The sequence below is a fragment of the Vanessa atalanta genome, chromosome 1, assembly GCF_905147765.1.
Source record: "Vanessa atalanta chromosome 1, ilVanAtal1.2, whole genome shotgun sequence".
NCBI lineage: Eukaryota > Metazoa > Arthropoda > Insecta > Lepidoptera > Nymphalidae > Vanessa > Vanessa atalanta.
In genome coordinates, this window is record NC_061871.1 from 4,641,703 (window position 1) to 4,654,063 (window position 12,361).

General features: G+C 31.9%; 1 protein-coding gene across 1 annotated transcript in view; it reads right to left on the bottom strand.

Moving 5' to 3' along the window:
- Nucleotides 1-12,361, bottom strand: part of LOC125066782 (insulin receptor-like) — a 63,199-nt gene that overhangs the window by 49,044 nt on the left and 1,794 nt on the right. The window contains exon 2 of the mRNA XM_047675052.1: nucleotides 7,582-7,724. Within this exon, the coding sequence (XP_047531008.1) occupies nucleotides 7,582-7,681 (100 nt within the window). The 5' untranslated portion in view covers nucleotides 7,682-7,724. The remainder of the gene's footprint in view (nucleotides 1-7,581; nucleotides 7,725-12,361) is intronic.

Here is a 12,361-nt window from a genome sequence, read left to right on the forward strand (position 1 = left end):
GATGTAAACGTATACGTCGTTATTCGTACTTATTTATGAATGAAATATAAAGTAAGATAAAGTAACATGTACTGTTATTACTGTATGTTAAGCTGTGCATCTTATAAATATACTTACTTTTTGTTACTTTTCATTAACTTATCACATAATAACGGTTATTTCGGTTATATATTGATTTCAATTATGTATTTAATAATAAGCAATCGTTGTAAGGGGTATCTCGTTACAAAGTGCGCAGTTAGCTTTCCAACGGAAGTTTAATTCATGGCGAGTGTTGATACCGGGGGTCGTAGATGGGGTTGTCTCGGTCGCGGTCATCGACCCCGACAGCTGGTAGCACTCACTATACTGTAACACGCGATGTAGCCGACTAGCATTAAAGATAACGTTTTGCGTGTCACTAAATATTTCTGACTCCCGACTAATCTTGAAGATAAGGGAGAATATGATATGTACGTAAAACCTTAATATGAACTGTAATGCATTTAATAGCATATATGTCGTGTATTTAATAGTCCTCCAGCACCGGTTATATTACTGAACAAGTTTTGGCATAAGCTGCTGAACAATTTATTTCAAAACTAAATACATAATGCTCATCATAATATTACATTAGGCAATTTTAAATAAATTAAGACAACTTTTTAAATTTCAAAGTTTCAAATCGTCACATAGTGCATATGGGAACCTTTCATTGTACTTCTACAATCTCATTATTAAGTACTTACTGCTTATTAATTATCATTTAAATTACGCTATAAATTATAATAATAAATTATGTTAGTTAGCCAATCTATATTGTAAATGTAAAATATTTACATTAAAAAATAAATCAAAATGTCAATTTTCATTATTTTATGAGAACATTATCACGTACATCACCATTTGTGGAGAAGTTGTTCAAATCAAACTCAAATTTATAAAAAAACCATCAAGTTACATTTTAATAACACAAAATTTTAGTCATTATTATTGTTGTTGTTTTTGTTGTATTTTTATTTTTAGAGGATTACATCTGTTGTGTTTGTTTTATAAAACTTTAAGCCGTTATCTTTTTGTATATTCATGTTAGTTTAAAATTTTATTGTTTAATTTAAGAATGTATTACTTTTTTACTGTAATTTAATAGTGTTGTAAATACGTGTAGTGGTGTATCAGTCCGTGTATTTTTTATTACATTGTGTTTGTGAATCTGTTGAATTTGTATTTCCAATAAATAAATAAAGCTTTTCATATTACCATACACTGCTGTATAATGCCTAACTGAAAAAACTGCTAAGCCAATATACATACAACTTATACCAGAAGATGCAACGCATTGCTGAGGTTTAAGTATATATGTATGTATTGTATACGTATATTATTATAAATATATATATATTATATATATATGTATATTATTATAAAACTAGCTGTGCCTCGCAGTTTCACCCGCTTAAAGGCTAGCGAATTTCATGTTCTTGTAGATACAATAAATTACTAAAAAATAATAAATAAAATGAGCGGAAAAATAATTTTCGTAGAAACCTAAAATTTATACACAAGAAATAAAATGTTTTCCTTGTTTCCATTTTTTAGTGAAGCGCGGCGCAATGCCACTGACCTTCGCAGTTTTCACGGACGTTTATTTAAAAAAAAAACACTGTCATCTCTCGAAATAAATATTTAGATTCCTATAAAACTTATGAACTGCCTTATAAAACGTCTTTCAAGTTTTGCATACCTACTTAATTTAATAATATACCTATATATGGATATATATAATTGTTCTGTTTCCGATTTCGACTGCATAAAAAAACATGTTTTCACATTTCATGTAAGTCAAAACCTAATAACAAACTTACCCCCATTTTCCTTTTCAAGTGGTACAAAACATACTTTCTTAGTGATGCTTCATATAAAGAGCCCGATTATATTATAATATGCATGGTTTTTTTATATCCGTTATATACCCGTTTGAGGAGAAGGTATTTGCATACATACATATATATATATGTATAAACTTAACCATCAGTAAGTAAACTGCTTTGTTGGTCTAGCCTAGTTTATAAGACTGCAGATTACAAGTCCTAGGGTGAAATTGTGCCAATAACATGATGTTTTTTGTGAATAATTCCCAGTATCAGCCTGGAGTTTGGAAATTATTAATGTTTACGCTCCCGTGCCTCACAAAGCACTTAATGCCGCTTGCGCTGGTACTCCACCTGAGCTCTTTTCGCCGGCGTCGAATTTGCCGTTCAATGGGATGGTCTAAGTAAGATGTGAGGGAGATTAAAGTGCATATGTCATGTGTATGCACACAACTGTGCTTAAGTAGGTATAAGAAATATGTCCTGCGCAGTTTGCCGCCGTGAACGAAAGCAGCCAGAATTTTATTATACATATACCTATTAAATGAAATTAACTTCTATTCGAACAAAATACTCATAATCGAATCAATCACAATATAATGTCGTACTGCTCTTTCGTCCGACGAATTTTTCCAATGATTTTGTAAAAAAATAAAGGTACAAATAAATCAAGTCTTAATAATAATTAATATTATTATCATTTTAATAAAAAAAATATTTTATATAAATAATTCTCAATCTAACTATAACAGCAAGAGTTTCGACTAAAAATATAAAATATCATATGACAATAATGATTCATAGTTTTAAATGATGTAAATAATTTACATGATAGGAATATTAAAAAAAAACATAAAAATACAGACAAATATTTAGTACTTTTGTAGTATAACCAACGCGTCATTGTAATTTTCCATCACATGCGAAGTTTCAGTCACTTTAGCGAGGAATACCGAATACTTGATACTTGCTTTGCTTTTGAGCCTAGTCATATAATATCGTATTGGTGCTTGTTCTGTTAATAAATCACTGTTTATTTAAACTATTTAATACACATGTTATTATATAGTTTTATTATATAAATTAGCGCTCATACAGCAACACGCTCCAGGAGGCATTTCTTCGAAATTACTGTTACGATATAGGGATTGCTTTATCTCTAAGCTTTTCATATTATATTTAACAGCGCTTGATAGTGTTTGTTTAAAATATAAATCTTTATAAGGATAGGCAAAATTTTACGTGACGTTGTGAAATGACGTAAAGTATTAGCGAGGCACAACATCACACGTGCGTACCGACACCATGGTCGTGACGTTACATAGAGTGATCGATGGCAACTTTCGTGTTGCTAAGTATTTATAAATTCCCACATCAGGCCGCATATTATTATCATATTAAAAATAATAACGTAACTCATCCGTCAAAATAATAACTAGTTTTTCTTTTAAAGTGTTATTTTTATTTTTTTTATTTTCATTGACATTGTTTCACATAGAACACATTAGTTGGAATTTTATACTAGTGTGTCATTTTTCGTTATGGTTCACCGTCAATACTTTCACTTCCTTTCAAGTTCTTAAAAGTGTAGGAGAACTAGGATCGTAATTAAAAATAAATATTTTCATATAAACGGCAGGGTAAAGATAAAAGGATACGTTTATTATAAAGAATGCTTGGCAACCTTATTATAGCGTCGCGTTAAAAAGACTCACCTCGGAGCGACTTGATCGCAAATACCTTTACTATCGTGGGAAAAATATACTGAAATAGTTACCGGCTAGCTCAAAGTTCAACAATGAATAGTAAAATATTTTTATGAATGGTGAGAAAGTGGGTCGAGCTGTATCCGCTTTTAATATTAGGAAAAGAAGTAGCTTGAATATTTTCTACTAAATAATATGAGTTGGTTGTACGATTAACTTTAGGTAATAACATTAATTTCGTTGCACTTTATACTATATATATTTAATTAAATATTATAATATTAAATGTAACGCATTTAAATATTTTTTGATAAATATCAAAACATTTTGAAATACGTTACATGTTTTAATATTTTACAATTACCCGTTATCACTTGGATAAAAACAAATGCCAAAATAAGTAATATAAAACAAACAATTACAAGGAATGTCGTTGAAGAGGCATGTTCTTACGTCGTGGAGTTCGATATCGGCGAAGTGCGCGGGCGGCGGGCGGCGCACATATTACACGCTCGAATGAATTTCGGCTCTGTTCGCAAGATAACGCGGGGCGCCTCCTAAACGAGGCCTCAGCTCGTCGGCGTCGAGCGGAGCGGAATTACAAACAAACAACACATCGAGTATTCAAGTCGAGTCGTTATCTGACGGATTAAAAGGCGGCTTGATACTGAGCACGCCGCAGCACGACGCATCGAGTTCAATAGCACACGGCCAAATAAAAAATAATAAAAAATTAGCGACCCACGAGTGGCCCACGATGGCTAGGATCAATGGCCGCGGAAGTTTTTGCGAATATCCGGAGTGTTAACGGCGCGCCGCAACTCGGTCGGTTGTTTACATTATTCGCCGGTAACCAGATTGCGGCCCCGGCCCCGGCCGCCACGCTCCGAAACCTGTGCCCTTGATAGGTACAATGACCATTCAAATCTATATAATTTTAACAGCTACTTTGATAGTAATATTAATTATCTCTAAGTACATAAAAATAACAAAAAATATTACATTCTACATTTCGTCAGTGAAAAGTAAGTATCGGTAAATCGTATTGGTACTTATGAGAAATGAGTTTTAAATGATAGTATACCTAATAAATTATACATATCCGGGACCGGAACAAAATGAGACGAAGTTTCGATTCTTAGCGGTATAAATATTATATTAATTACTTATGCGTTGGGTGGTACCTATCCTAATGGTTAACTATTTCTTGTAATTGGTTATTTACACTTTTTTCCTATGTTATCTTTAAGACCCTACTAAAAGTTAAAGTCTACTGAACAAATCTCTTCTTTCTATTCTACTAAACAGATTGTGTATGTATTGACAATAATATGCATTCTATAATACTTTAGAAATAATTTATTTATTAAGGGTCTCTGACAAATGATCAACATTACGAGTGCATTCCATAGTGCAATGTTTTAAATTTATGGTAGACCACATTCACACGTATATGGTAGATCAAATTCATTAAATATTGCCTAAATAGAGTTTAATGATTTTAATGACATTGTTATGCAAGTGTGGTATTAAGTAATAATAAACCGAATAAAAAATTGAAATCATTATTAAAATTTAGCGAAAATAAATATTATATATTGAAAAACAAAGTGAGACATATCTTAAACTTAAATAGTATGTACATTATCTAAGACAGCGTGTCGATTCGAAAGTATATTATAAAATTGTCTACGGATCCTTGATATGACCTTAACGAGGAGGAACGTTTAAGTTATTTTGAAACAAATAAGTAAGACCATATGTTCCGTGTATTTTATACAATATTAACATGTCGGTAATTTATTTTTTGGGAAGTGTACATCTTCTAGCTCTGAAGCCTATCGCAGTAGCTAAAAATTATTTAGGTTCGCCGTATGACAGTGGTAAAGAAAATACTTTCCAGTTTCTGCGTTTAGAGAATACATTATAATGGGGGTTCCGAATAATACGGTTGCATTCATAGATAGGAAGGATAAGCGTGTTGAATTTTCTGATTTTAGTGGAAGTGGAAGGTCAGTTTTATTCTGAGTGAATTGGAGATAATGACACGCGACGTTGCAATTATCTCACACCAACTCGTAAATCTATCAGTGTATTCCTGTAAATCATTCAGATCTTCATCGATTTAGATAGACTACATTATTACGTCATCTGCGTATAAGAGATATTTAGAAGAAAAGATACATTTTGCTACGTCGTTAATAAACACATTGATTATGATCAGGCCAAGATGTGAGCCCTGTGGTACCCTAACGACACTGAGAAAGTATTCCCATAGCTTGCGTACTATAATGATTTAAAAAACGCAACCGTAATACGGTCGAAAGAGTTACAATACAGGAATATGCAAATTAATAACAAATACCAAAAATATAAGTTATTTGTTTTTATAATACTTCAAATGTTGCATACATGTATAATCTAATTATGCAATATTAAATAATAATCATATTCATCGGATCTTAGAAGTTGTTTATGTGAAACAATTTATGAAACAAGGTCGTTATCGTTTATCCGGTTTTACTTAAAGATAAAGCGCAAAAACTAATCACGTGTCTTTACTGAGCACGTTTGATTTTTTTTTTGCCAAATTTGTTTATGACGCGAAACATTTATTTTGAAACAAAAGCAGAATTATGCAATTACTATTATACAATTTAAGCTGAGACTAATATTTCTTATTTAGAAACTCGTCATGTTTAACCGGCTTCAAAAAGAGAAGGAAGTTATCATTTCGGTTGTATTTTTTTTCATGTGTACTCCGGCATTTATGAACTGATTGGCCAAGTCTTTTTTACTAAAATTTTAATTTATCACAATAAAAATCGTGTATTCTTTTGTTATACGGGTTATATCTAACACCACCGAACATTTTGATATCCATACAAGTCGTCATACGTCAACTTGAAAAAGTTTGTTTTAAAACGTGTAAAAAAGCAGATGGCTTCGGTTCATTTTATGTCTCTTTTGAAAATTTTCTCCACTCTCCAAATCCAGAATTATTTTCAATAATATTCTAGTCGATATGGTTTTAGAAAAATAATGAGCCAAATTTATATTAAAGATTACGAACATTTTCACTGATCAGGTGTACATTTATACTAGAAATCATTTTCAGTTTCTACATTTTTAATAAGTCAAATATCAGTTCGCGGTTCTCACTGACACTAATATGCATTTCGATTTTTATCCCCAAGAATACCAACGGTGATAAAACCATTACGCAAAACAGAAGTCACCCTTATCTTGTCTTGCTAGTAATTACTAGATAAATAATTTAAGATTAAATAATTATTCGCTTAACATGTCATGTTACAGTATATATTAGCTGTCACTCTTATCCACGACATCGTTCGCATGATATTAGAAGTTGATGATTGAAAAGCTAATGATGATTGAAAAGGAAGTATCTAATCTATTCATTTGGTAAAAAAATAAATATTTATAAATAACGTACTGAGGGTAGGGTTGATTTCATCTATTGGTACGAAGCCCATATCCTCCTTTAGCTTCTCCGTCGAGCACACGATAAATTACGAGTTCATATAAACATATGTCTATTCAGTGGTGCAGTGCAGGCTCGCATAAAATCTACGTGTTCTTTCATTTGGTCATTTTTTTACAAATATATATACAAAACACCTACTATGCTAATTACAAAAAAAATATTCATTTTTAATATACTTGTCGTACTTCCATCGAGCACAGGAAGCTACTTGACAAAATTGTCTGGTCTGAAAATGTAATTAGCGCTCCCACGCCGTTTTTAATTAAATGAACATTCCAGACCTCTCTTTACGTTTGGAGTTATTTATACTGCCTAAAACACAAATTATTATGTCAATTAAAGTTTTTGTCACAATTTCGTCTTTAACAAAAATAAAGGATATTTTCTACTACATACTTGTGCTTTCATTGCACAATGACTTGAATATGTAATTAGTTTATAAAACTTAAAACTCATCTCGAGTTCTAATTGTTGCGTAAAAGGTTATTTAGTTATAGTGATGTAATTATATTCTTACTTCCAGGTGCGAGCATATCACCAGCGCTAGTGTAGTCACAAGCCAGTAGCAGTGCGCACGCCACCACCGGCCATGCGACCCAGTCGCACGCGCGCCGCATTACGCTGCGCCGTGCCCTCGCGCCCTCCTCCACATGACCCGAGCTGAAACAATTATATTATGTTACTAAACAAAAGCAATTCATTATTACATGTTTATATAGTAAGCCACTGCATATACTCATATGGCAGTGGTCTGCGAATCTCTCGCAAAGATACACATTTTAGTTGCGTTACGATGCAAAAACTTCCGTAACGCGTACGGAAATTTTGTTGTAGGCAAAAATTAATCTTAATTTATTTTAAAATTGTATCAAATTACGAATTTGTAAATTTAAATAAGAGTTCAATGCAAAAATAGTCTTTATGGTATCGTTTCCTAGTCATTGACTTTAAATATCAGCTCATCGAGTAAGAGATAAGATGTTATCGTAACATTAATTTGACCGAGCTAATGAAGGTTACTACAAAATAAATGAATATCATATAAAAAGTAAAAATTCACCAACTGTAACTGTAACCTTATTCACAAACTATACTTTTTACGGAATATTTCATATGGTTAGTGATAGATGAAGTTTACGTCATACCAGAGTATACGCATCTTAAGCAGTTTTGTAATTGTAGATTAATTGCCAAGATAATCTTATTTCTGTCTTCTAAATATAATTTGATCAAATAAAAAGACATAAAAAATGTTGAATATATTGGTTTGCGATAAATTACTAAAATTAATATGATATATTATTATTAAAAAAAAATAGAATTATATTTGTTTTTATTGCATATAGTTGATGCTAGATTTAATTCATTGTTAGATGGATGAGACGGCATGAAGGCTTCGATTATGAACGTGGGAGTTTACAACATTCCCACGACATTAGGCCACGGCTAAATATTTACTAGGAAAAACATTATCCGATTAACCTGAAATCTACGGTGGGCTGGTTCGCGTGAAAAATTCATTAATAGGTAAAAAACAAAAACAAATTTAGTTTATTCGCAAATATTTATGCTATGACAATATATAATCGGCAACAAATAAGCGTTTTGTTATCAAAAACAAGTATGACATCAACATTTTAGGAATCGACATTATCATAATATCCTACGATTTAAAAAGCAAGCAGGCAACACAGACATTTGAGCATATGATCCATACGCCCATAGTCACTACCATTGTATGTTGTGAAAAATATTCGTAAAATAATCCTCACACCGTGAATGCGTCACCCATAAGTTTTGAGTTTTTTTTTGTGTCTATAATTCCGCTGGCTCATTTACTTTTTAATCCAATATTAACAGCAATAATTGTTCTCATGATACGGGCTTTCACAAAGCCCTACTATTACATTACTGTGACATATGGAAGTACATATTTATGTTTATTAAAAAGAACTCAATAAAGAATTGCCGAAATCGTAAACTTAATTTTTTTTTTCAACATAAATTTATAATAATATTAAGGGTTAAGTAATATTATACGAAGATTATTTTTCGGTTATTGTATTGTTTATCAATATTCGTAAATAACTTTTATGTATAAAAAGCTAAAACGGGTACTCGGTCACGAGCCTATGCAAATCTATACGATGGCTTTGCGGCAAACGGATCGCGGTGGCGCCGCACGTTGTATAACATGCCATACAATATAGATATGCATATGAAATCAGTGGTATGTTTACGCTAACATACTATATCTATCTACAACCTACGTGTTCTGTGTACAAACACTCACGTCATTATGACGGTATGCTACGCATTGTCGCATTATCCAATAAGGTTTTTGAACTTGCCTAGATAACGACCTAACCAATCTAAACGTAATGTTCCAAATTTAATTCATATTATTAAACTTTTTTATACTATTAAATCGTGTGCTTGCACTTGGTGAAGGTTGTATATGTATATAAAAAGCAACAATAAAAAATAATAATAGTGTCATAATTGTTGTAATAATTTTGATACCCGCTTCGACCGGGTTGAATTACAATGTATTCCAATTTCAAATATTCATATCATATCATTCATATTTAGCCGTAACAAACTTTAATACTTTTATTGAAAATTTATATTGAGTATGTTATAAATATATATATACTTAGTAAGTGGCTGCAATTATGAGAATAAAATTAAAGACCTATTATATATATTGTAAATGCGTACTTAACTCTGCCTGTCTGTTACTCATTCACGGCCAAAGAACTTAAGCAAATTTAATGATATTTGGTTTGACGCAAACTTTAACCCCAAAAAAGGACATAGGCAACTTTTTCATGCCTAACACCTTATGACGATCCCCTAAAACGCGAGGGGGGACAACTTGGACTAAATAACTTTACTAATATCTCCTTTTTAGAAACCAATAACAAATATGTTCAGTTTCATATCACCGTTGGTCAGTAAAAATCAAAATGTGCCCAATGTTTTGAAGAGCAGAAGTCAAGGATTTGCATTTGGTAATACTGAAACGAAAGGTGTCACTAAGATAGCCGAAGACAAGTCTAAGGAGTGTTCAAAACTATTTTGAATTTAAGCGGTGATTATTCCATTATTTCAATTTCATCCATTTAAATTTAACAGTTTGATATTTCGATTAGTCATGATTTTACAAAAATATAATTCTTGAAATTGTTTTAACATTCTTTAAAAAAATTAAACATTACAAACTATAAATATATTTATATCCTGTCAATTTTAGTATCCTATTTATGTATTTAGTATTATAAATTATTTGAATCAATAATATTTTTATAATAATTGAATTGGTAATTTCTGCTTTCTACCTAATCATGTGGTAAGTTGGTTACCAAATTATTTGAGACGTCACAATCAATAAGTTATTACTTATAATTACTTATGTTTTAAAGTAATTATTTATATGTAAAGATAATCCAACAAGCGTAACGTCATTTAAAAATTAGCTTATAATAGACATCAGTAAAGAGAGGTTGTACTATGATGACGTAGAAACGAGACAGTAGGATTCGTAGCAGTGACTGGCATGCGACGTCCGTGGAAGTCCGCAGGTAGGGAAGGGAGGTACCAGTTTCCCGCGCTGCATTCCGAGTTGTTTACTCGCCATAGCGTGGCGGACAACGAGGTTGACGACCGCATGCCGCACCACGCCGCCATATTTTTGGTAATAAATAATAGAACAGCGCAACGCAACACGATCGATCGGCCCGCGGCCAGTGCGGCGGCGCGATGCTCGGTGGCCAAAACATTGCACCCCACCCCTACCGACATCTGCGCCGACAGTGGCTAAAAACGTGCAACGACGCTACAGGATAACCTCATTGCAGATTGATAATGATAACATTGACGGATCGCTTTCGTCTACGGTCTAGCAAACCATGCCACATTCCACGAAGGTAATTTCAGTACAAACACTGGCTTGCGTATTGCGACGTTATATAACATAATTATCGCACTAGTTTTAATACGTCCAGCAAAATGAAACATTTATGTTCAATAATATTAATACTAAAAACAATATCAATTGAACATTTAATTATAAATTGACATTTATGAATTGTTACATTTTCTTTGAATAACTAAATAGCTTTTATCTTCTTCGATCGTTTTTTAAACCTTAGTTACGTGTTATGAAATGCATGACTGGTGACGAAATTGACTACAAAATTTGGAGTAAAAGATACATACCGATTGGATTAACTTATTTTCAACGGTATTAAAAAAATATATCAGATAATCGCTATTATGAACTACACGCTCAGTAGAAAACATATTACAAACATACGAAAAAACTATCTTATAATTTAAAAACGATATATGTTAGTACTCCCTCGTAAATTTATGTCAAGTACAAATCTTTGATCTTACTTCAGTTCGTTATATAAGGTTGGTTTGTTCGTATTCTGTGCGTATATATTATTATATGGAACACGACGTTGCGCGCGAGTCCTTTTATACGGCGGGAGGTAATTTAGAGTGGGAGGGAGGTGATAGGATTTGCTGTTATTAAGCTATATATCGAGATCGAGATTTATGTAGATGTTATATATCATCGTATCGACAGATATACGCTGTTAAAGACTGTTTGGTACCATTTGTAATTCATGTCTCAATAGTTCGTACAAGAACAGATATAATTTAGTTAAAATGTACTACATTTTAACTCCCCCACACTCACGTGGCTGGAAACTAGTATAAAATAAAGTTACATTACATAAGAATAGAATCTGAAATATTTTAGCAAAGTAAATATACTTAATTTGTAATTATCATCACCCATTGATGAACCTTAAGGTTCTTTTTTAAACCTTGAATGGAACCCTAAAAATTGTTGTTTTGACCAAACGTATACCTCAACATTTACTAGTACTAAATTGTATGTTGATTGTATACACATATTAATAGCAGTTCATGTAAATATAAACATTTGACTTGACTAAATGGTTATCAAAACAAACCGCTTGACAGTTAGTTACATTTAACGTCCGACGACGAATGTATAATTATTTATTATGAATACTAATCAAGTTTGTTTTTTCTTTGCAAAGATAACATAATTACCTTGTGCGTTTTTATACCCTGCGATGAATTTTATTAATTTTCGCACTTATATAATATGCTCTATATTCATCACATTTTTTTTGCCCAATAATTATATACAACTTTATGATATAGGTATTTATACAGGTTAAAAAAATGACCATTAATCTTGCTTTAGGCATAATAAGATCGAATTGCCTGCAAGTTATCAAGTATCAATAAGT